This window comes from Petaurus breviceps, unplaced genomic scaffold (assembly GCF_028583685.1).
Source record: "Petaurus breviceps papuanus isolate PSGF00001 unplaced genomic scaffold, PetGlider_PUasm1.0 37, whole genome shotgun sequence".
Classification (NCBI taxonomy): Eukaryota; Metazoa; Chordata; class Mammalia; order Diprotodontia; family Petauridae; genus Petaurus; species Petaurus breviceps.
Window position 1 is genome coordinate 37,673,871 of NW_027186296.1, and position 26,120 is coordinate 37,699,990.

A 26,120-nucleotide genomic window follows, 5' to 3' on the forward strand; every position below is an offset into this window, starting at 1 on the left:
CCTATTGCTAAGAATAAGTGAGAAGTTGGTAGAAGTAATACATACCGTAGGAATCAGTCTCCATCCTGTGACACTTCTAGTCATTCCTCTTTTTTGCCTGGCTGTCTCCAAACGAGCCTGTCATTTCATCATTCTAGGATGCTCCATCAGTTCTGTAGTTTATAGTCTTAAAAGTTACTTGAGGCTAAATTGACTTGCCCAGGTCAACCTAGGCAGAAGTTTTTACATTTGGGACTTGAACCCAGTTCTTCTAGATTGACTATCAACTACATCACTAACTAGTTGCCTGTCAGGTATTGGGAACATAAGCAAAACATTGGTTCTTTGGAAGGATATCTCCCCCGTTTTTCCCTTCCTTTCTCTTGGATGCTCAGGATGAGACTCTAAACCCAGGAAAGTGTGTGTAATTTGAGTCCGGTACAGAGGAAAGCATTGCTGAATTTGGGATGGAGAGGATATGGCTATGCATGATGAATTCTAGTTCTGTCATCTATTACCTACTAGACCTAGGAGAAGTCAAAACCTCTGAGCCTTAGTTCCTCACTGATAAAATGAAGGTCAGAATGTTTTTCTGGCATGCCCGATGCTTTGTAAGCCCATTTGGAGTTTTCTTGGCAAAGATACTGGAGTGATTTGCCATTTCTTTCTCTGATTATTTTACAGATGAGGAAACAGGCAAATAGGGTTAAGCGGCTTGCCCAGGATCACAGCTACTAAGTGTCCAAAGTCACTTTTGAGCTCTTTTTCCTGACTCCAGGCCTAGTGCTCCATCTACTGCACCACCTGGCTGTTCCTTTTAAAAATCCCTTCTAGGAATGTAAGAGTGTAATCCTGTTAATTTGCCAACTTTTAAATTCTGATTAAACTATTTAATCTAATTAGGTATAAACTGATTCTAAATGATTCCCAGATGGGGGTTTGATCCAATTTGGAGACATTTTATGTTCTAAAATATCTTCCACTTTTGAATACTCTGTGAAATCAAACTTAAATTACAGATAAGTTATTTTTGAATATCCCTCTACTATAAACTCCAAGAGAACAGGGATTGATACTTACATCTAATGTTCTTCTGTGTCCTCCAGTGTCTTGAGCTTAGTATCTGATGAAAGAACAAATGTGGCAGCAACCAGCCCACATGCAATACTTGGTACTTATAAGATGGGCTAACATCCCCACATCTTGTTCTAGATTCTGACCCCCATTTGGCTAGAATGATAAGAACTGACCATTCTTGTAATAAAGATAAGATTTTCTTTTTGCTATTAAAGTCTTTCTAGAAGAATTACAAAAATGAAAAAGATGGATAGTAAGTCAGGACAAAGGAAATTGATATTGATAGTTTCTAGAAATTTGGTTGATAATCTGGCTTTTAGAGTTATGTTCTATGTGTTCACTGTTTTTTCAAAAGATTGAATGGAAATTCACATGACTTTATTTTTATATGCGAAGAGTATTTGAGAGGTAGTTGGTGTTATAGTGGGAAAAGTTAGCCTCTCAGTCAAGAAGACCTGAATTCCTGTCCTAACTATGATTCATACTGGCTGTATGACCCAAAGCAAATCATTCAACTCAAGGGGTTCTTTACCTAGGGTCCATGAACTTGTTTAAAAAAATAACGATATGGATAGGTGGATGGATAGATAATTATTTCAATATAATTGATTTTCAGGGTGGCTAGGTGGCACAGGGAATAGAGCACAGGCCCTTAAGTCAGGGGGACCTGAGTTCAAATCCAGCCTCAGATACTTAACACTAGCCGTGTGACCTTGGGCAAGTCACTTAACCCCAATTGCCCTGCTTCCCCCCTCCAAAAAGCACACACACAAAAATACATAATTTATTTCCTTTGTGATGCCCTATGTATTTTTACTTAAAAATATTATACTGAGAAGGAATACATGGGCTTTACCAGACTACCACAGGTGTCTGTGACATAAAAACGGTTAAAAAATCCCAATTTAAAAACTTTCCCAGGCTACTATATAAATAATAGAACAGGTGCCTCATGGGGAGTTCTCTCTCTCAATGAAACTGTTCAGTCCAAAAATGAAACTAATCCTAATCAGAATAATCAATGACACCCTCTGTAAAATATACTAAGAAAAGCATAAAAAAAATTCATGAGGCAAAACTCCTTAGATGGAATAACATAGAAATATATTTTACATTCCATAATTGGAAGACAAATCCAGAAGAGCTAAGTCCCTTATTTCCTCTAGAAGTGTGTACAAGCTAGTCCCTTTTGTTTGGCAATATTCCTGATATTCTTCCTGAATGATTTTGACTTTGGCTTCTTGGGCAAGCTGAGCTTCTTCAACAGACCTGGTTACTTCTTTCACAAGCTCATTTTTCATTAAAAGGGAATTCTGTTGAGAAAGTTCCGTCTCAGATATCTTGTATGGTTTGTTGCTGATGATTTCAAGCCTGATTGTGTCAGCATGGCAACGAGAGGCCTGCACAGATATCCTTACCTATCAAAGAGAAGAAAGGGCCACATTATATTACTGACTTCTGTGCTCTTTCCATTAAACAACACATGATATGCAGCTGGACTTACTGTAACATGATCAAACAAGCTAAATGTAATTGATTCTCCTCCTGCCGTGGTAGAAGTGATTTTGTTTTGAAATCGTTGAAGTGATCCAGGTTTCCATTCGGAACATCCATCGGGATAGCATGAGATAACTAAGCCATCTTTATTCTTCAGGTAGGCTGCACCTTTAATCCCAAACCTTGGATTACAGATGGAGAATACAAATTCAGAAGTGCTATATTGTAAGTAGGCAAGCCTTCAGATCAAGGAGCTTATCTAAAATGGTGGTAAATGCAAATTGAAAGAGAGGCCACTAAACTGTACAGAAAGACTCCTGTGAGCTACATAATGACTTAGAAAGCCACACATTAATATATACATTTTCTACTATATTTTTATTTTAGTATTGTGACTTGTCCAGGATCACACAGTACGTGTTAAGTGTCTAAGGCTGTATGAACTCAGGTCTTCCTGACACCAGGGCTGGTGCTTTATCCACTGTGCCACCTAACTGCCCCTAGAATTCATTTCAATATTAATATTGAATCTTAGCATTCAATACTGATTTCATTTTAATCTGGTTCAGGACATAATTGGTAGCCACATGTGGCCCATGGACCTCACTGGACTATTCTGATCTAAAATCCTTTAAAGACTACCTTTTGTGACTGTAGGACCATCATGGCATAGTGCAAAGAACTCTGACAAGTCTAGTAAAAACAGATCTGAATCCTGGTTTTTACCACCTTCTGTATGACCTTGGCAGAGGTGTACAGGTAAATGTTTAACTGGTTCTTTGGGTAGAAAGTGTAAGAACACCAGGTTTTTAAGCTTCATCTGCATTACTAACATTTCCTCCATTCACCCATCTCACCACTCCCACCTTGCTTAAGCTTAGATGATTACAAAATGATAAACCAAGCCCTATTTGTAGTGTTTGCTGATTTCTAAGGTGTAAATGCTCACACTGAAAATTTAATAACCAGCTTCTAGTAGGAACTGGCTCCAGCACACCCCTGGACTTTAGGGAAATCACAACCTCAGCAAATCTATAAAATGGGCATAACAATACTTGCACTATGAGCTGGAAGGTGCCATAAAGATTATCTAACCCCAAACCCCATTTTATTATAAATGAGGAAACTAAGGCCCAGATATATCAAGTGACAGCTTAGATCACACAGGTAGCAGCAAACAGGTCAACTACTCTTAAAATAAGTTCCCCCCCCCAATATTTCACTCTGTATTTATATTGTAGGATCAAAGGAGTATATAAAGTGTTTGTAAATGCCAAAATGCCATATGAAGAACTATTTTTCACATACAGTTTATTATAAATATGAACTAGAATTATAATTTATATATATTTTCCCCAGTAGAATAAGATGGGAAACACTGCTCTATCTTCCTCCCCCAAAAAGTATTCTGCTTTGTGGGCAAATCAAAGGGAGTCAAAGCCTGAAAGAAATTTAGGACTACCGAATAATGATCCTGTAGACTTTATTTTAAATATAATTCTACATTAATATCTTGGTGGATATAACTTACCTTGGTATAAATACAAGCACACCATTTGTTCTAATTGAATAAATGACACCATCTGCTATACAACGATCCTCAATTTCAGGCTCTTTGTCTTTGAAATACATACACTGGAAAAGTTCAGTAGACTGTTTTTGAGCATGCTGGGCTGCCTGTGAGAATAGGGAAGTTTTTAAAAATCAGTCAGAAAGATGTGTTTCACAAATTAGTATATTATTAGTATTTGTACTGAACTAGAAAAAACACTAAGTAACAGTAAACAATGCCTAATTAAACTAATTCAGTTATCATGATAATGATGCAAGTTAGTCTAATGGAAAACGATATTATTTCCTAAAATGGATCACTTTAACAAGTAGAGTTTACAATAATAATAGTTGATAAGTGTATCGCTTATTATGGTTACAAAGTATATTTTCATGCAATCCTTACAAAAACTCTGTGAGACAGATTAGGACATATGTTGACAGAATTCAGCATCTTCTAACCACTCAAATTCAGAAAGTTCTTTCACTGAGGCACACTACAGGCATGCACACTCCTTATAAAAACAGATGTAATCAAAATCTTTTTATTGATTGATTGCTTTTTTGGAGGGGCAACTGGGGTTAAGTGACTTTGCCCAAGGTCACATGGCTAGTAAGTATTAAGTATCTGAGGTCGAATTTGAACTCAGGGCCTCCTGACTCCAGGGCCGGTGCTTTATTCACTGCGCCACCTAGCCACCCCCAAAAGTCATTTCCCCAAATAAGGAATTAAAAGAGGAAGTCCACCTAAGTGGGATAGAAGATTGTGTTTATAGTAGTCAAGATTCTTTAGTTCCAATCCAAGTGAGGAGGTCATCTATCCCCAAAATAAGTTTAAAAAAAGTATGCTTTAATCTTCATTCATACTTGTTTTTTCTTGCCTTTTTTTGGGTCTGCTACCTTTTGAAACAGGGCTATTATGGAAAAATGTGTTTTATATGACTGTACATGTATAATTTATATCAAATTACTTGTCTTCACAAGGAAGGGGGAGAGAAGTTGGAATTCAAAATTTTTAAAAAGGATGTTAAAAATTTTCATTGCATATAATTGGGAAAAAAATATAAAAATTTTCCCTTAAGAAAAGTCGTCTAGTCTAACTCCTCATTTTACAGATGAGGAAACTGAGGCCCAGTGTGGTTACGTGACATGATTAAGGTCACAGAGGTAAAAAGTGTGAGAGGTGATATTTGAACTCAGGTCCTTCGACTCCAAAGATAGTGATCTTTCCACTTGGCTACACTTCACTTATTTATTGCAGTATGTCCATTAGAAAACCAATGCAGTATCTCAAAAAGTCTTAGTGCAGTTTTAAGCTCTCAGAAGTATGAATGCTACAAACTTATAAAAACCATGAATTGAAAGTTGAATAAATTGAATTTCTTTTATACTTAGTTTTGTGAATTTTGAATAATAAATGTTTTGTTTTAATGTTAACAAGCTGCAGCACCCTTTCACTAAGCACGGTGCATTGCGACCATTTCTGGTTCACATTTTTTTCAGCTGTATTGGCAGAGGAAGTCTTCTCCGTTTGCCACCCCTGGCACCTTATCTACCTCAATTAGATTTTTTCTTGTGAGGTCACATCGAAAAAGTCTGGTATGCATCAAAACCTTGTTCCTTTGGATGATTGTAAAGCTAGGAGTACTAATGCAATCTTTTCAGTCACTTAGCAGCAATGTTCAGAGCAATGTATAACCATGATGGTGGTGATGTTGAATTTCAATAAGAAACATCAATATTTTAAAAATTACAATAAATAACTTTTCAAATGGAGTTTTTTTTGGTAAGTCTATAGCATTTATACTTTGGCAGTTACTAATACAAACTGTTTTATAGGTAGCATCTCATTTTATCCTCACAATAACCCTGAGAGGGTATTATTATCATTTTCATTTTACAACTGAGGAAATCAAGGCTGACAGAGATTAAATGACTTGCCAAGGGTCATACAGCTAGATCTGAGACTGGATACGAATTCAGGAATTCCTAATTCCAAGCTCAGCAATCAATCCACTACCCCACCTAGCTGCCTCTAAAAAGATTCATTTAATCCATAATACAAGTGACTTACATATACACATACATGCATATGTATAAATAGGGTGTCTGAAAAAATCTTAGTGCAGTTTTATACACACATACAAACATGCACAAATAGCATAACCATAATAACATTCAGCAATAGCAAGAGTACATTTTACCTATTAATATATGTACTTTTATAAGTGTGCACACAGAAAACATTCCCACATGTGCACACAGATAGTATATTACACATGTGCATACTTTATATATTCATATACACGCACATAACAAAAGGTTAATATAATTGCTAGGCTACATTTTGGAGTAAACGGACTTTTGTGGGCAACTAAAGAACTTAACTAGCCATTATTAACATTATTTCCATGAGAAAATACATTCCAAGATCTAAAATGACTTACAAATAAAATGTTTTATCATAACCTCTTATAAGTCAGCAGAGCCCTAAGCAAGAGGGCAGCAGATGTAGGGGAAACACCTTGGTCTTATCTCTACTGTAAACAGTGCCCCAAAGTAAGATCTTTCCAAGTTTCCATAAGCTACTGACTATATCCACTAGGGAACATCTGTGTATTTATTATTTCATAGAACTTGAAAAAATTTTAATATGAATTCATTGTTATGAAAAATTCTAATTTTCTGCTAGAATATGATACTATTAAATAAAAGCTCAGGCATCTATTAATCCTATTGAATAGGAAAGCCGAAAAGGAAGCACGGGGGAGTGAAGGGAGCCAGACCCAGCATTGGGAAGACTTGGGTTCATATCCTACCTCTGACACTTACTAGCTGTGTGACTATGGGCAAGCCACTACACTTTTCTGAGCCTCAATTTTCTCATCTGCAAAATCAGGGTCAGGATAGCTCCAAATGGCACAGAGGTACTATGATGATCAAATGAGCTAACAAAGGCAAACTCTGAAAACCTCAAAGCACTGTGCTGTTTTTGTTATAATTAATATAATTGTGATGAGTATACCATCCTCATTGTTATTACTAACAAAAGTAGTCCAATGGGTAGGACATTTAATATACACTTACTCTGTTCCTGTTGTTGATATGTCGGCATAATTCTTCCAGGTCTTTGCTGCTGAACAAATTTTCCTTAATCTCTGTTTTATTATCTTTTGAAATTGCTGCCATTAATAATCTGTGCACAACAATATCCGAATATCTTCTAATTGGGGAAGTGAAATGGGTATATTTATCTAATGCAAGTCCTTAAGAAAAAAAGAAAGGATTCAAATGATGAGAAAAGAACATTAAACAAATAGTTTTTAAAATATCCTGTAAGTCAGGCAGAAGTCAGTATTCTACCATAATGGTGGAACTCATCCTCTGCACAAGAGCCAGTTGAGAAGTACAACGCATTGGACATGGCCTGGGTAGCCATAGAACGCAGGATTCTGTTCACCAGGGGGTCCCTTGGGTCGTTGGCGTGATCAAGGGAATCAGCTAGAGTTTTATTGGACCTACGAAGCAAAAAAAGAAAATGTCTTAGGACTGCAAATCAAAATTTTAAGATGAAAACTGTACTTGTCTTTCTAATGGCTTTGATCTGCTTAGCTATCATCATTTTTTGATGATGTCCCCATTTTGGGGGGACAATGTTTAAAAGTAAGTAGAAAAATCTAGTTTTTCTTTATGGTTAAAATAGAGAAATTGGACCAGATTCTAAATAAGCCATCTGGGAAGGAGTAATGTGTTGATAATGGCGGTAAAGTTAATACTTAATTTAACAAAGAATTACATGTATACTTTCTGGAACTAAACTTGTCAAAATAATGGTCCTCAAAGAACAATCTAAAATTAAACAGTTCAGTTCTCCCACAGCAAGGTCTCTCTTTCATGTGACTAACCCAGAACCATCTGCATAGAAGGCAGCATGGCATAGCAAGCAATAAGAATACTCAGCTAGATAGGGTGGCTAGGTGGTACAGCAAGTGAAGCAATGGCCCTGGAGTCAGGAGGACCTGAGTTTGGTTCCAGCCTCAGATATTTAACACCCACACACACACACAAAAACTAGCCGTGTAACCTTGGGCAAGGTACTTAACCCCAATTGCCCTCCAAAAGGCCAAAAAAAAAAAAGAATACTTAGCTAGAAAACTGGACACCTGCATCCTGGACACAGTCCTCTCATTAATTAGGGGCATTACTATGGGTATGTCATTTCAAACATCTGAGTCTCTGTTTTCTTCTCATCTGTATAATGAGAGGTTGGCCTCGATGAACACTAAGGCCTCTTTCAAACTCTCAATTCTTTGCTAAGTATTCAATAAATACTTGTTATGAATACAACATTTCTTAAGATAATTACTCCCTAAGATGAAGCAGAGGACTTTTCTCCCATATCAAGGACCTTTACCTAGAGAAAAGAAAAGCAATCAAGGCTCACTGAAGTGTGAAGCAACTAATTTCATTCAGTTTTAAAATTCTTTTTTAGAGAGAAAAATATAAAATGTTCTACCATTGTTTTAAAATTTAAAAATGAGAAACACAACTCTATTCAATAAATATAACAAGTATATTTTAGAAATTACTTTGGTTCTACCTTACAGAGAGATAAGGGAGAAAGACATGAGGGGAGAGGGAAAAAGGTGGTAAAGAGGTGATCATAGATAAAGCTAGGTAAACATGAGAAACAGATACATAGATAGGCATCAGAGAGAAGGAAAAATGGACACACAAAGACAGACAAACATACATACACATGAGAGATTTATATCATTAAATGACTTGCCCAAGGTCACACGGCTAGTTTTGTGTTAAGTGTCTGAGGCCGGATTTGAACTCAGGTCCTCCTGACTCCAGGGCCGGTGCTCTATTCACTGTGCCACCTAGCTGCCCCTAATTTGTTTTTAAGTGTGTAAACATCATGGGAATATCATAAAGCATATTTCAATTACTATCAGAGAGTATTCTTTTTTTTTTTTTTAAGCAATCAGGGTTAAGTAACTTGCTCAAGGTTACACAGCCAGTCATTTCTGGGTGTGGTGCTGAGTGTCTGAGCCCGGGATTTGATCTCCAGGTCGTCCCAACACTGGAGCCGGTGCTCCGATCTCCAGGTCGTTCTGACACTGGAGCCGGTGCTCTTACTCGTTGTGCTACCTGGCCGCCCCCATCAGAGAGTATTCTTAAAATCTTCTCTAAAGCTCATTTTAAAAGACAAAGATTTTTTTTTTATTTTTAAAGCAGGAAGTATAACATCTTTCTTTACAAGAAATTAAGTATCTTTGGCATGTACCATCTTATATTAGGTTTTGCATGTTTAGGCACAAGTAGGATCATTTCTTAGTAGTTGCACTATAGACTGGCTGAAATTAAGCCAGTGGCCAGACACTTCTCATACCCACCTTAACAGAATGAAACGGGTGAATATTATATTTAGGAAATAGGTTTTTATTTTAAATCACCATCTATAAAATATCTAACATTGCTATGAATCAAAGAGAGCTAGTAAGTCTTCTGTGGATAAGGAAATGGTAAACCCCTCTAGTATCTTTGCCAAGAAAACCCCAAATAGGGTCATGAAGAGTCAGACATGACTGGAACAACCCAACAATAACAAAGTAAGTCTTTCATCTTTGCCCAAAACTCTAGTATATTCCAATCCCACAAACTGAAATGGGTATAAAATTCCTAAGAAGCGGCCCCCCCCCCCCAAAAAAAGGGGAGGAATACCGTGTATCCATGGAAAAGCCTTTAGCTTTAGCACATTCCCGGAGCTCAGAAAAAAACTCCTGATGCGGAGGTGGGTGTTGTCGCAACAATGCCTGATGAGGGAAGTTCTCCCAGACTTTCTTGGCTACCCAGTGATTGGCCAGGATCATACACTCAGCAACAGTCTCATGAACTTCCAGCGGCTGCTTAGGGATGAGGTCATGAATGTTCTTTTTGTCGTCCAGCTGCACACGGACTTCTACCCCTTCCAGCTCGAGGGCACCACAACTATCTCGTTTTGCCCTCACATGTCGGGCTATATCAGTCAGCTTTCCAATCGCCCACACCAATTCATCCTGCTTGACTTGTTTGCTTTTCTCATCCATTTCTCTGAATTCTGGAATATCATCAATAACACTAAAGTTTCCATCTAATAGGTCTTGTGCAGCCTCATAATATAGCTTATATGCTGACTGAATGATGGTCCTACCATACCATACTTTTTTTATTTCGAAGGAACTTTTGTCCAATTCCCACAAGACACTCACAGCATATCTGAAAAAAAAAAATTACAGAGTTTTTCAGAGCATCAGCTTATGCTGAATTACAAATTGTGCTTTTCAAAATTTAGGATAGATTGTCATTTCTATAGATTCCGGTCTAGTTTCTCACACCATCAGTTCTATACTTTAATAGCTCACAGTCCGTCACTGCTAGATTTATATTCCAACTTGATACTTTCAACACAGAAGCCAGAATGTGAATGTTTGGATGATTAATGAGTAGTCTCCTTTCCCTAAAGACTGCTCTATTTTTTAAAAATTTTGTACAATATTAGATCAAGTCCAAGTAGGGGGAAAAAAATCACCATGCCTCCATTATGATAGGCTAATTTTTAAAATAGTCTTTTATCTTTTCCCAATTACATGTAAAGATAATTAAAAAAAATTTTTTTTGTCCTTATTAATTCGTTTACTTTTAGTTTACAAGATTCAGCTTCCCCCCATGGTGGCATGCAATCAAGTATGGATCTGCAAATACTTTCACATTAGACATTTGTCAGGTTATAAAGGATTGTAATGGATGGAATGAACACTGGGAAAGAGGATACAAAACCAAACAAGAAAAAGAAGTAGACATCTCTCTCCATCATGAGTCATAAAGAAAAAAAATTTTTTTTGCCTTTTTTTTGGGAGGGCAATTGGGGTTAAGTGACTTGCCCAAGGTCACATGGCTAGTTTTGTGTTAAGTGTCTGAGGCTAGATTTGAACTCAGGTCCTCTTGACTCTAGGGCCGGTGCTCTATTCACTGCACCACCTAGCCACCCAAGAAAAAAAAATTTTTAAGCAGTTGGGGTTAATTAACTTGCTCAAGGTTACATGGCCAGTTATTTTGTGTGGGTATTAAGTATCTGAGGCTGGAACCGATCCCGGGTCTCCCAATTCTGGGGCCAACGCTCTTACTAACTGCACCACCTGGCTGCCACACCAAGAAAATTTTTAATATTAATTTAAAAAAAAAATTAGCTCCAAATTTTCTCCCTCCCTTATGTCCCCTCTCCATATGACAGTAAGCAATGATATAGGTTATATATCTACAATCATGTAAAACATTTTTCTATATTAGTCATACTGTAAAAGAAGAAATTAACCAAATTAAAAAAAACACAAAAATAAGAAATTGAAAAATAATATGCTTTGATCTGTATTCAGACTCCATCAGTTCTCTGGCTACGGACAGCATTTTTCATCAGGAATACTTTGGGATTGTCTTGGATTGTTATATTTAGGCTAATTCTTTTAAAACAACTTAAAATAATGTCCTCTAGACCAAGGCCTGTACATTATTTTCTTTCTGCTATCATCTAACTTCTCCTCTGTTCTAACTTGGCAGGACCTGCTGGAGTTTGTGATCTATGGGCAGAGCCTTCCAGAATTCAGGGTTTCATTTGTGCCACAAAGAGATGCCGAGTAGGATGGACTTTAGTGCATTATTAAAACAAAATAATTTTTAAATGAACAAAACAGTATCAAAGTTGGTTCCAATGAGGCCCTAATGTAATTGAAATGGTAACCCTCAGTTATCTCATATTTCACCTGGAGGTAGAGTTGTAAGTGATAACAAATTCTAGCTTACAGTTTTCCATCTTGATTAGAATAGCTTCTAACTGAGATCAACCTGTTCATGTTGACTCCATAGTAAAGGAAAGCAGAACTAAGTATGTAGAATCATACTTGTCCACAGCGTTTGTGACAGCCCAGTAATTTTGAGGGAATGATAATCAGAGATGTACAGTAAACAAAAAATGATGGTGGTAGTGCATTTTTAAAAGATACAAAAAAATTTGCATTCACTGAGTCCTCCAGAGAAATGTATATTTGTGGGCAGCTAGGTGGCGTAGTAAATAGAGCACCGGCCCTGGAGTCAGGAGGACCTGAGTTCAAATCCGTCCTCAGACACAACACAAAAACTAGCTGTGTGACCTTGGGCAAGTCTCTTAACCCCAATTGCGCTCCCCCCCAAAACAAAGCAAAAAAAAGTTTAAGAAATGTATATATGCACATAGATACCCATAGCTATTACTGGACTCAACTGGAAAATAAACAAGTAGGAGTTAAGGCAATTGTTTATTAGAAGTGGAGATGAGAGGATATATATGGAAGAAGAAACTGGAACAGAAAAATGAACCAGACAAGGACTAGTGGAGGGTAAGATAGAGCCTAGGATACAAATAAAAAACAGAGGAGCAGAGAGATGAGCAGAAGAAAAAGAGGAATCTCAGTAGTTTGAGTAAATCTTACCGATCAACTCCTCCGAGCAGGGAACACAAATCAGCGCTCAGGATGGAGGGCAGCATGTCATACCGACGGTCTGCTAAATAATAAGTGGTTGCCCTGTAAATAACACACACACACACACACATACACATATATAACATAGTTAATACAGGAATACAGAAGTATTTATTACTTTAGGAAATGGTCTGGTCTACAGTGAGTCAAAGGACCAAAGTACCAGTACAGCGCACCATAGCCTGGCAGCTTTTCACACAATATGGAATGCCATTTAAGAGAGCTTGTCTAGTGAGTATAGCACCAGCCCTGGAGTCAGGAGGACCTGTGTTCAAATCCAGCCTCAGACACTTAACACAAAAACTAGCCATGTGACCTTGGCCAAGTTATTTAACCCCAATTGCCCTCCAAAAAGCAAAAACAAACAAAAAAAGAAAACAAAACAAAAAACCAAAAAAAAAAAAAAGAGCTTGTCTATTATACCAGAGCATACCATCTTGTGGGTGAGTGCTTACAGTATCCATATTTTTCACTTTACATAAAGAAATTAGGAAATTGCTTTCTTTGCTGATATGAATCTTAATAAAATTCTGAATATCAGGAAAAGTTAGAATGCAATTATCTGGTATTTATATAAAAACAATTCCATATTAATTCATGGAATATTAAGCTAATTTTAATTTACTATAAAAGAAGGTATGAAGAGGTTAGCTATATATAATAAAAGATAGGATTACTAAGGATTCTATTTTCCTAAGGAAAAAGGGGGAAGCAGACTGCCAATTTCCTTCTCCAACGATTTTCAGAAATGGCAAACCCAATGCTCTTTCCCTCATGCATATTCTTTCTTTGTAAAGATCCAACTCTCATAGTTACCAGACCTGAAAGTACAGCCACCTACATTCAATAATGCTTACTTAAAATGCTATTTAATTGTGATCCCCACCTAACTAAGAATATTACCTGGTTCTAGCTTCAATATCAGTGTAAGAATTTGCTGTCACAAAGTGAGTTACATCTGCAATATGAACCCCAAGTTCCATGTTGCCATTAATTAAGGTTCTGACTGACAGAGCATCATCCACATCTTCACAGCCTTTAGGGTCAATGCTGAACACAAGATGGGTTTTCCTCAAATCAACGCGTTCTCGCTCCTCCTCAGGATTCACTTTCCAGGGATTCTCTGAGTTGTTGACTGGCATTTCACACATCTGTATGAGGAGAACTAAGTCAGCAATTGAGGGGCTTCAGGCTTCAAGAATCATCCATCTGCTCTTTCTCACATTAAATACCACTCCAACTATCCCTTAACATGTTACTCCAGCTATGTACCATCCCAATTACCTCCCATAGCCATTTTTACTCCCTTCCAATCGCTACTTTTAACACAGAAGCTAGAATATGAATGTACAGATGGTTAATGTGTGTTCTCCTCTCCTCCCTACTGTTCCCAAAGGCTGCTAATGTTTTTTCAAATTTTGTAGAATTTTAGATCAAAGTCCAAGTCGTGAAAAATTAACATGTCACCATTGTGATAGGCTAATATTCTTTAAAAGCCATTTAAAACAATGCTCTTTAGACCAAGACCTGTATGCTATTTTCTCTCTGCTATCACCTGTTTAGACCTGTCAAATCCCAACTAATTTTGCCAAGAGATGAAAAACATTCTACTCTTGTCAAGCCTGGCTCACTGCATTCAAGTTAAGATCTATATTTATATTAACACTGATTTTATAATGCAAAGTATTCTGAAATAACATAATAGTAAAGCAACCATTTTGTCTCTTTAAGTACAATTTTGTTATCCTTCCTTTGTCTGGCTAGGAGACGAGAAACTTGTGAAAATAAACAGAAGAATCTTCTCATATTTTTGGGTTTTGGAAGAGCTTGATTCACATACTTGTAAGTTTGTGTAGAAAGTGTGGTCTAGTCAGAAATGCAACCAGATACTACAAGGGCATGGTTACATTCTCACTACATGCCCTATAAGGAGGCCATTTTTTAACAAACTGATCACTATCAGGACCACAGACCATAGAATAATGACTCTGTACCAGAAAGAGGATGAGCTGTCTCAAATACCAAACAAGGGGAAGTGTGGGTTTTCTCCTTTCGTGGGTCTAAGAAGTTTTGTTTTCACAGCAAAATTAAAAAAAAAATTTAAAAAGAAACACTAGAAGCTATTAGAACACAGAATTACAAGAGGAACTAACCTGGGCTTCTGAAAAAGGGGCAACAGAAATACTGTTCTCTACCAGGATCGTTGCAATTTCCCCTTCAAGATCTCGTATTCTTCCTAAAACTCGTACAAAATGTCCATTTGGATATATAGATGTTGACTCCCAAGAATCAATACGTACAACCACCCTGAAATCCTGAAGTTAGAAGAAAAAATAAAGACATTCCAGGAGTAGGTGTTAAATTGGTCAACAGAAAGCATTCAAATTTAAACAGATATAAAAAAGTTATCATAGCTGACATTTATATAGCACTTGGAGGTCTGCAAATTGCTTCACATACATCATCATGTGATTCTCACAAGAACCCAACAAAGTATATACTGGAAGTATTAGTATCCTCAATTTATAGATGATGAAACTGAAGCTTAGCAAGGTTAAATGTCTGGTCTATACATCACACAGGTGGTATCAGAAGCAAGATTCAAACCCAGATCTTTCTTGACTAGAAGTCCAGTGCTCTTTCCACCAGAGGGCATGCCAGCACTTGAAGGACCAGCTGTGTCAACTGATGCAAAAAATTTATTTTAATGCTTACTTTGAAATAAATAAAAAATTCATCCTATTTCTTGCACTCCATGGTACAAGAGACCTTTCCTGCTGAACTTCCAAGTTGTCTTGGGCTGGAAAACTGTTTTACCCTGTCCTCTGGTGGGTTCTGCCACTCCAGAATTTGGTTTATGGTAAATTTTATTTAAATTTAAATGTCTTTGGAGGGGTTTGAGGGAAAGCTTAGGAGAGTCCCTGCCTTCTGTTTGCCATCTTGACTCCATCCCTTTTAAATGGTCTTTAAAGTCCCTTCCAGCTCTAAATGTTATGATCTGATGTCATAATCAGGACAACAGGAATTTTTCATTCATTTGTTTTTTTCCTGTATGGATAGTCTGGCTGATTTCTTTTGAATGGTCATGGATTGCATCAAGGATGCCCTTGTATATTCTGAATGAGATTGGTACATGTCATCTGCAAAAAGAAAATTTAGAGAAATTTATTCTCTAAAGGGATTCACTAAAAGGCACAGGATACTCTTATGCCAATGGCAAACTGATTTCGCAAGAATACATCTCCCATTTTATGCCTTGCTTGACACAGGATTACTGAACCAAGTTATCTTTTACCAAAGAAACTCACAATTTATTATATTTGTTAGACATCATCACTAACATTTTTATAGTGTTTACTATGCGCAAGACACTGTGCTAAGCACTTTACAATTATTACCACGTTTGATCTTATTAGAAGAGAGCCTTTAAGGCTATGTTTGCCTTTACTGAGTAAAATGGCTTTTTTTTTCAATGCTTTCTTATAATCAACAATCAAAAACCATAGAAGGATCTTTCAATCTCTTAACTTTCGGTCAACTGTGTGGCTATAACATTCCCAAAATTGTTGGCTTCTCATACATTCCTCAAGAGATCCTGCAATATGATATATTCATCACTCTCAAAACTTTTTACAGTTCAGTCATGTCTAACTCTTCATGACCCCTTTTGGGGTTTTCTTGACAAAGACAGTGCAGTGGTTTGCCATTTCCTTTTCCAGGTCATTTTAACAGACAAGGAAACTGAGGCAAACAGGATTAAGTGACTTTTCCAGGGTTACATAGCTAATAAGTGTCTGAGGTCAGATTTGAACTCAGGAAGATGAGTCTTTCTAACTTCTGGCCTAACACTCTACCCACTCTGCCACTTAGCTGCCCAGTGGTAATGATGGCATTCCTTATCTTTTCAAATCATTTGCTATCTTCTCTTTCAGAAGATCTTGAAAATCATGCATTCCTGGGGCAGCTAGGTGGTGCAGTGAATAGAGCACCGACCCTGGAGTCAAGAGGACCTGAGTTCAAATCTGGCCTCAGACATTTAACACAAAAACTAGCCATGTGACCTTGGGCAAGTCACTTAACCCCAACTGCCCTCCAAAAAGCAAAAAAAGAAAATCATGCATTCCTTCCAGCACAGATTTATTCTGTGTGTATTTGGTCTGATACAGCTGCTTTTCTAAAGTACCAATTCCACTTCCTCATATAATACACAAGAGAATGAGTTATTTAAGAGTTCAGATATGATGATTCCACTGTCAGTGATGAAAATATTGCTAAAAGAAACACTGGCACATTTGTTCTAATTTGCTTTCTTCTCTTTGTTCTTCTCCCAATTTGATCATTAAATGTTTTTGAGAAGATAAGGCTTACTTAGGTCCCATGCCAAGCTTGTTACAAAATCATTTTCTCTTCTACCATTCTCACCTGTTTTATGAAGTGATATTGCTCATAACTTCCACTATCCTCCCACTACAATATTTTTCAAATGTGTTTATATTCTAAATTAATAGTGTCCTTGCTTGTTATGTTTTTCTTGGCAAAATCAAATTTTGCTGGCAGATGTTTCTACAAGCAGAATTTTTTTCTGGTTTTGCATTTGTCTCCCTAGAACATAGCATAGGGCCTTACACATAACAGGTACTTACTGAATGCTGAATTCTCTTTTGGCCTCATAACTGTACTTGTAAAATTTCTTTAAAAACAAAAAATCCAAAAAGTTGCTAACTGGAGTTTATGTCTTTTCTCTTATCCATTTCCCATTTTTTAGAGTCAACAGCTTGTACAGATGTGTCATGTTGGAACTTTTATAGTTATTTACAGTGTCATTTTCTAATTTTTATATTTTCTTCTAATTTGGCATTGATTTTGACCTTTGCTCTAACTGATCATCTTCAGAAAATACAGTTGATTTAGAATTCAATCAATAACCAGTCATGTTCTGTCTATTAATAATATAATCAATTTCATTTTTTTGTGTGGTTTCTTAAAGAAATGAGTTATGATATACAAGTAGGAGGCTCTAAGTAGTCCACAAGCCTTTGGTCCCTTTCATTTCTTAATCTTGAACCATATTTCCTAAAACTATCCTTTTCTATGCCTGCTTTTAAAATGAAGTCACTGGGCATTACTATGTAATGCCAATTTAGATTAGAGGATCTTATTAAGGTTTCCATAAAATGTACTTCTCTACAACAAATTTCAGTGTATAAGATTCTGTTCTCTGCAACAGATTATTTTTTTATTCTTATTTTATTTTTTTCCCAAGGCAATTGGGATTAAGTGACTTGTCCAGGGTTACACAGCTAGTAAGTATCAAATGTCTGAAGCTGGCATTGAACTCAGATCCATCCTCCTGACTCCAGGGCCAGTGCTCTATTCACTGTGCCCCTAGCTGCCCTTCTGCAATAGATTTTGGTGTAACTATCTTCAGGAGTTGTTTTTTTTTTTTTTATGGTCATGACTATAATTGTTGATCATGATTGTAATTGTTCTACAAAATGATGATTCTTGTTGCCTTTGAGCGAACAATAAAATCCTCTCTGCCAAATTCATCATCTGTTTCTCCAAGGATGCACTGTAAGCTTACCACTTAGTTTCAATTTCCTTATGTCTTTCAGTTTCATTTTTTTCAAGAATGTCAATTTTGATATGGTTCTGTTTCTCTTTAATAGAATGTCAGATTGTTAATCAATAGACAAGGGTTTCACATTTAGAATGTCAATTTTGATATAGTTCTATTTCTCTTTAATAAAATGTCAACTTGTTAATCATTAGACAAGGATTTCACATTTAGAATACCAATAAATTAATTTTTAGAAAGATGAATTAATTTTTATAAAGGACCTAAAAACTATGATTCTTAGTAGCATCCATCCCCTTTTCTGACATTATGCAACAGGTTACAGAGAGAAGGAGCCACACTGGACTAAAGGGTCATTTTGAAGTTTTGTTTCATGGGCTGTAATGGCCAACCCCACCTAGAAGCCAAACCTGCAGGCGATGAGCCTCATTATACTGTGGAGAGTAGACAATTCTCCCATCTTGTGAAATACTATAGGAGCTAAGGTAGCCAAGACCTGAAGTCTAGTCAAGTGAGGGATAATTTCTAATTTTCCCTCTATTTATATCTTTTTTCATTGCTATACTCTTTTCTAGGCAACTGATTCTGTGAAGCAACATTATATCAAATCATCACTATAAGGCACAAAAATAATTTCTCTATGATTTGTTGAAAGAAAGCTTGTTAGTGTTATTGGCAAAGTACACATACATACACACAAGTGTATGTAAATAAATATACATACCTATACTTTGCCAACAACACTAACAAGATTTTTACAAGTGTGTTTGTACGTTTGTGTGCTTGTGTGTGTGTGTGTGTGCGTACACACATATACATACACACAGAACTAGTTTCTGAATTGGACAGCTGGATAATATATATTCTCTTTGGTTGTCCTACACAGTTCTTTCTAGGACAATTTCTTTCTGCCCTTCATTTATTAACTGAAGACTACTCAATAGCTGATTCTTCTATATTTAGTACTTCTTAAAAACAGTACACATAATACTAGACATATGGTTTGGGGTCATTCATAATTCATATCCTCCTTTGCTAAAGGAAAAACTTGTGTCTACTGCTACTAAACAAACCCAGCCAAATTTGGGTAAAATAAAATAAATTTCTACTAGTTACCTGTAGTGCTTCTGCTTGTTGAGTACTGATTCTGATTTTGGGAATTCTGTAATCCCAAGGTGTAACTAGGATTTTCTGGGCATTTTTGCCCTGGGACTGAACCTCTTCTTTAGACGGAAAAGTCACCACATAATCCCGCCAGTTCTTCTGAAGGATTCCTACCACTCTGCCTTTGAAAAAGAAACAATATTGACTGGTAAGGTAGGTACACTTAGGGGCTAAGATATAACAGTCTACTGTATGAACAAATGATATTTAAATTAATGCTAAAATTACTTGTAAAGTGGCATAGAAGGAATTAAGGGGCTAGCTCAGCATTCTGCTACCTTTAAGTAGTTACAATTGAACACAAAATCTCATTTATCGAGAACATTCAATTTACAAGATGGAGATCGCCTTATCTCATTCTTTTTGGTCTTCTATTGCCATATCTGACATGTAAACTTGGATACGGTTGCTCTCTTTTCTCTTTTGTCTACCAATTTCAGAGCTAACAAGTTATTTATTTCATGCATCTAAAAAGAGAAACTCTCCAGAGGCTCTGTTCTTCCTTCTCTCACTTACCTGTGGGCATAGGTTCACTGGGAGACTCCCCTGGTGTTTTGTCATCATTTTCATTGTCACATAAAGCAGCAGTCCTTCCTTTCCATTCATTTTTGGGGAGTAGTTCCACCACTACCACATCACCATGAATTGAGCGGTTGCGAGCTTTCATGCCATGAACAAGGATGTCACTAATTAAATCTGTTTTTAAGAAGGTAAAGATACACAGACAGTCCCAAAGCTCCTCAATATCAGTAAGACATTTCAAATGCAATAGTCCTGCACTCAGTAGCTTTGTACTTCTAAAGATGGAGACAAACTTGTGCTGTTCTGAAGATTATTAACTATCAACTATTATTTCTTTAGCACTATTTGATACAGCATCAAATCGTTTCAGAACTATTACCTCATAGTAATAGTGATGATGATGATGATAATAGGCAACACGATATCCCTTTAAGGTTTGACAAGTATGTCACATACATTATCTCCTTGTTACCATCAATAATCACCTAAGGTAAATGCTGTTATTTCTCCCATTTTACAGATGAAGAAAATAAGAGAAATTAAGTGGTTTCCTCATGGTCAGAGTTAGCAAATGTCGGAGATAGGATTTGAAACCAAATTGTTTGTCACAACTCCAAAGTGCTTAGTGTAGCCTTATAATAAGCCCATAAGGTATACAGGCATTGTTATCCCCATTTAACATCACAAATCTACATCAGAATCTCTGTAAACTCATTAAACAACCCATTCTACTGAAATGTAACTACCCTCTGATCACGCTCTCCAGCAGATCAATCAGCAGCATTAAAGACAGTCTTCCATGTGCCCTTGTGCCCAGCTGGCAGCCCCTCAGCTGGTCCTTTTGTTGGGATTCCTGAGCAGTCATCCCTGAACTCTGCTTGGTTCTGGAGGCAGAATCAGCTTTGGACTGGTGGAGATTCAAGGTCAGGCATGACCAAATGCTGGACATAGCACACGTCCAAAGTGCCTCCACTTCCTTTCCATTCACTCACTTCTACATCCTCTGATTTGAAAGGATCATTTTCAAGGGGAAAAGACCATAAAAACCTATCATCTCTTAACCTCGATAGTCTGGTCCACAAGAAAAGTGGACCTGCCACAATTTCTATTTTATGCAATGACTGAGATGACAAATAAAAAGTGTAACAGAATAAAAATCCTACTTTTTTTCCACTGTGGAAGACCTCAGTAAAGGGTAAAAATGTTCCTGAAAGAAAGTGAACATACTGCACCTGAGTCTTTACTGCTGGCTCCCTGGAGTCGGACAAAAGCTTCTATTTGTGCTCTGTGTTTATTCACGTTGAGAATTCCCTAAAATCAAAATTAACAGTCAATGAGATGGCCTGGATAGGGACGGGAGAAAATTCAGCTTAATTTTACAATTTGAAAGTGATGCAACAGTAATCACTATATTACATTTTTATAAGGTGTGGGATCACTACTTGCAACAATGAGGATTTTTTTTCACTTCAAAGGAAATGACCTAGTAGAGCTCTTCCTGGCCATAATGACATTATTCCTGACTGAATTGGCCTTACCCATATAGCATAAGGGTCCAGGAAAGCTCCTATCCCCAAATATATCCCACGGGTTTAAATCTAAAATGCTACTCCTTCAGAGTATGCAGAAAATGTAGATATCACTGAGAGGTGTAACATTATTAAATTCTTAATATATCAGTGAGATTGAGTTTATCATATTCATTTCTGACAGAAGAAACCCTGGCAGCAATAGCCTCTTGTGTACCTGTCACTGAGAGGGTTGAAAAAAAAAGAGGAAGGTGAGGCCAGGATATACAAGACACACTTATAACTATCCCAGCCTCCTAACCTAGACTTGGAATGTTTATTTCTTCCCCAGTGTTAGGAGACATTTGCAAGGTCATTTCCAACCTCCTCTTCAACTATAACCCTACAATTAAAAAGCATCACTAATATGATGGCTTTTGATTAGATGACTAGATTCTGTAAGTAGAATGTCTGACCCCACACTCCACCAACAAACTGCTCAACAGTGACAAGTTCATTGGTTAGACTGACTGCCCATCTATCCAGCTCTCTTGAAGGTCTCATAGGCAATTAAAGAAGAACACAACTGGGAGTTTTAAATGCTCCTGTTCAGAGACGGGTATCTGGTAGCTTGCTCCTGACAATGTCTTTCTGTCATTTTCCTCACCTGGATATATCTCCCAGACTTAATTCCAGCTTCTAATACTTCCAGAGGAAGATGCTCTGGGTATTCTTTCCCATTGTTCTCTTGGCTTTCAAGCTCCCTCTCACGACGAGCCTGAAGTATAGAATCACATAGCTCATGAGCAGCCTTTAAGTCGGGCCAAAAGTTGTCCAGATAATTCTGTGTAATAAAGATTTAAAAAAAAAAACAACCAGAGAAACTATAAATAAAAATCTTCATTCCAGTTCCATTTTTAAAAACTCATTTTCTTGAACAAAAGCTGCCAGGACACAACTTGGAGGAGATATTAGCCACTATTTGCATTCCCAGCACCCACTAGAGGATCTCACACATAATAAGTGTTTAATGAATGTTTATTCAATGGATTAATGAACTTCCTAGTTAGTTTAGAAAGGTTTTGTGGAGTTAGGGAGAAGGTGATTATAAGCAGGATCACATATTTATACCCATAAGGACTTCCATTCTGCTCTAGTCCAACCCCTCATTTTACTGATAAGAGAGTTGAGATTTGAGAGGTGAAGGACCTAATTCAAAGTCATGCAGGTCATCAGGGGCTTCTCTCATTCCACAAAGAAAGGCTTTTAGAAGAACTAGTGAGGGTCCTTCACATCTTAGTATTTGCATTCTTGATTACTCTGCATTTCATGAATATAAATGTGTGTATGCTATCTCTAAAGCTAGTAAATGCAGACAGGAGGAGACAAAGTACCCTGTTTCTGGAGACTGTCTTAAAATGGATCATCACATAGCTAAATTCTGGCTATACAGGTCTAGGTGCCTTTATCTGCTTGACCATGTTTAGGGTCAGTGGTGAAAAATGTTTGACTAAATTGATTAAAAGAGACACGGAGAGCAACGTAGATCTTTTTTCCCCTTTAAAAAAATTATTAATTTTCAGCATTCACTTTTATAAGATTGTGAGTTCTAATTTTTTCCCCCTCCATCCTCCCCAAGATGGCATTCAATCTAATATAGGTTATACATGTACAACCATATTAAACATATTTCCACATTAGTCATTTTGTGAAAGAAGAATCAGAACAAAATGGAAAGACCACGAGAAAGAAAAGAGAAAACAGTATGTTTTGATCAGCATTCAGACTCCATAGTTCTTTCTCTGGATGTGGATAGCATTTTCTATCATAAGTCTTTTGGTACTGTCTTGGATCATTATATTGCTGAGAACAGTTGGCCATCTCACAATGTTGCTGTTACTGTGTACAATGTTCTCTCCTGGTTCTGAAAGCAATATAGATCTTTAGTGGCCAGCATGAAACAAGGTGAGAAGTGGGAGACTGACTTCTATCTCTATCACCTGGGTTTACATCTGCACTGGGCCTTTCTCCCTTCAACAGACCATAAGCTCCTTAGGAATTCTCTTCCTTATGTTGCTTTGGTAACTTAATATAGCACTATGCATATAGCATTCAACAAATACTGTTAACCTAAATTAATTTTAAACTATCTTTAGAAGTAAGCGGTCACGGTACCAGTAATTCCTAAGAGGTAACTGATGAATACTAGCATCACTTAGCACTCAATTCTTTGCTGGTATACTCACTATGATTATTTCTTTAGACAAATGTCAGCATCCAAGGAAGAAGGCTGGTAAGGGTGATAATGTTGAGTTTGAGATCACCAGTGTATACACCTTCACTTAAATCCCCAAAGTTTCATGCCTCCTCTTTGGATTCTTGCACCATTTTGGAATGTATGCCACAGGTCACTGTCTCTTGTTCTCAATAGCTATTAGGTATATATCCCCTCCCCTTCTCAGCTAAACTCTTTGAGGAAGCTGCCTATCCTAAGTGCCTCTACTTCCTCTCCATTCACTCATTTTTACATCCTCTGTAATCTGCCTTGCACCATTCTCTTCATTGGTAAATCTAATGGTCATTTCTCAGTCCTCATCCTTTTTCACCTCTCTGCTGTCTTTGACACTGAAGATTGCTGTCTTCTCCTCTGTAGGTTTTCATGACATTGCTCTCTCCTGGTTCTCCTATCTATCTTACTCCTCAGTCTCCTTTGCTAGATCTTCCTTCAGGACACACCCAGTAACCATGACTAGCCACTTTTCTCCCAAGTCTCTGTCCTAAGCCGTCCTCTCCATACCATCTCAACTGGGGATTTCGTTAGCTCTGATGGGTTCAATGAGCCTCTCTATGCAGATGACTCCCAGATCAATATATCCAGTCCTATTTTTACTCTTACATTGGAGTCCTGGATGACTAAAATGTCTTTTGGACATTTCAAGACAGATATTCCACAGGCATTTCAACTTCAATATGTCCAAGACAAACTCCTTATCTTTCTCCCTGAACTCTTCTACCTTGCCTACCTTTCTGTTATCATCAGGGACATCACCACTCTCCCAGTCACTCAGGCTCAAAACCTCAGTATCATACTTGATTTCTCACTCACACTCATTTCACATATTCAGTCTTTTGGCAAGTCTTATTCTTTGTATTTTCACAATGTTTCTTATAGATGTCCCCTTCTCTCTGCTCCCATAGCTGCCCTTGGTGCAGGCCCTCATCACCTCACACCTTGACTATAACAATTGCCTTCTGATTGATCTCCCTTGAGACCCTCAGGTCTCTCCCCACTCCAATTCATCTCCACACACAACATGCCAAAGTGACGTTCCATAAGTAAAGATCTGACCATATCACTCCCTTCCCACTTCCCATCCCACCATGTATTCACTCAACTCTAGTGGCTTCCTGTTGCCTTCAGGATCAAATATAAAAGCCTGTATGGCACTTAAAACTCTGGTCCCTTCCTACCTTTCCAGCTTGCTCACACTTTACTCCCATCCTTACACAGTATAATCCAGCTCCCCTGCTCCATGTCCAGACTCCATGCCTTTTCATTAGCTGTCGCTCATTCCTGGCATGCTCTCCCTTCTCACCCCCAGCTCTTAGCTGCTCTGGCTTCTTCCAAGACTCAGTTCAAATGCTATCTGCTGAGGGAAGCCTTTCCACTTCCCGCTTTCCTTCTTCAATTGCCTTCCATTTACTCTCCCTATATCTCAAATATTTATGTAGTCATGTTCCTGTTGTCCCCTCCATTAGAGTGAGAGGTCAAGGGCTGGGACAGTGGCTTTGCTTCTTCTTATCTCAGAGCACAGCACAGTGCTTGGCAGGAAGTAAGGGCTTAATAAATATTCACTGATTCACTGACCCACCAATATGATATTTTTCAGTTTCTACAAAGAATCTATGTACATTCTTATCTCTAAATAATATATCTGTGATTTTGTCTCAGTTTTTAGTCAAAGTTTAGCCAAAGTCGTTGGATTCCCAATATGGTCTCTCAAGTTCATAAGGAAGTCAAACCATATTATTCTTTTAATTTATGCCTATATTTCTTCTAGCCATTTGGGAGTCTGATTAAAAATTGCTTTCTTTCTTCTCCAAGAAGTCATAATTTTTCTTTGTGCTTAGTTCTCAATCCTCAAGTGTATTAAACACTTTCACCTCTCAAACTTTCTTCCAAATTCTGTCATTAGTGCCCAAACTCTTTTCAGTTTTCTTCCTCATTATTTTCTAAGTTCAAATCTCCCCTGAAAGAACCTATTAGCCTCCTCACCTTGACCCCATGTTACTTTTTACTTCTACTATCATTCAACTTTGTGAAATCCTTGGTCATATTGTTTGTGTAAGAAAAGCTGTACAAAATTAAACTGCATTATAACACTTCACTACAAAAAGAAGCAATTTTCACAGTGAAGAGAAAAACGTAATTTTAGTCAACTGTCCTCTGCAGGAACAAGACATGATGCATTACAGAAGAAAAAAGAGGTGACACCAACATTAATATCGAGGGTCCCTGGAATCCTTTGGCAACTGAGAACGTTGTTTTCTGGAGTGCAAGGAAATTCAATTGGCAAATTTTAGCAACAGAAACATAAGAGAACTAGAAGCCGTTGTAAAATCTCCAATTAAGGTTCAATAAGAATATCTGAGAATTGAAAAGGAAAAATGGGTGGTCTTGGT

At 37.4% G+C, this 26,120-nt stretch overlaps 1 protein-coding gene across 4 annotated transcripts in view; it reads right to left on the reverse strand.

Annotated features, from left to right (window-relative positions):
• Nucleotides 1-2,143: 2,143 nt before the first annotated feature.
• Nucleotides 2,144-26,120, reverse strand: part of DIS3L (DIS3 like exosome 3'-5' exoribonuclease) — a 50,808-nt gene continuing 26,831 nt past the window's right edge. For 2 of the 4 annotated variants that reach the window (XM_069098257.1, XM_069098253.1), the window contains exons 5-17: nucleotides 22,105-22,281; nucleotides 21,162-21,240; nucleotides 19,924-20,103; nucleotides 19,360-19,529; nucleotides 14,819-14,980; nucleotides 13,569-13,816; nucleotides 12,615-12,707; nucleotides 9,835-10,368; nucleotides 7,468-7,622; nucleotides 7,192-7,370; nucleotides 4,085-4,230; nucleotides 2,561-2,735; nucleotides 2,144-2,474 (exon numbers count right to left, since the gene is read on the reverse strand). In XM_069098257.1, coding sequence (XP_068954358.1) covers nucleotides 2,166-2,474; nucleotides 2,561-2,735; nucleotides 4,085-4,230; nucleotides 7,192-7,370; nucleotides 7,468-7,622; nucleotides 9,835-10,368; nucleotides 12,615-12,707; nucleotides 13,569-13,816; nucleotides 14,819-14,980; nucleotides 19,360-19,529; nucleotides 19,924-20,103; nucleotides 21,162-21,240; nucleotides 22,105-22,281 — 2,607 coding nt within the window. In that variant the 3' untranslated portion in view covers nucleotides 2,144-2,165. The remainder of the gene's footprint in view (nucleotides 2,475-2,560; nucleotides 2,736-4,084; nucleotides 4,231-7,191; nucleotides 7,371-7,467; nucleotides 7,623-9,834; nucleotides 10,369-12,614; nucleotides 12,708-13,568; nucleotides 13,817-14,818; nucleotides 14,981-19,359; nucleotides 19,530-19,923; nucleotides 20,104-21,161; nucleotides 21,241-22,104; nucleotides 22,282-26,120) is intronic. The other 2 variants (XM_069098256.1, XM_069098254.1) reach the window with 2 other exon arrangements.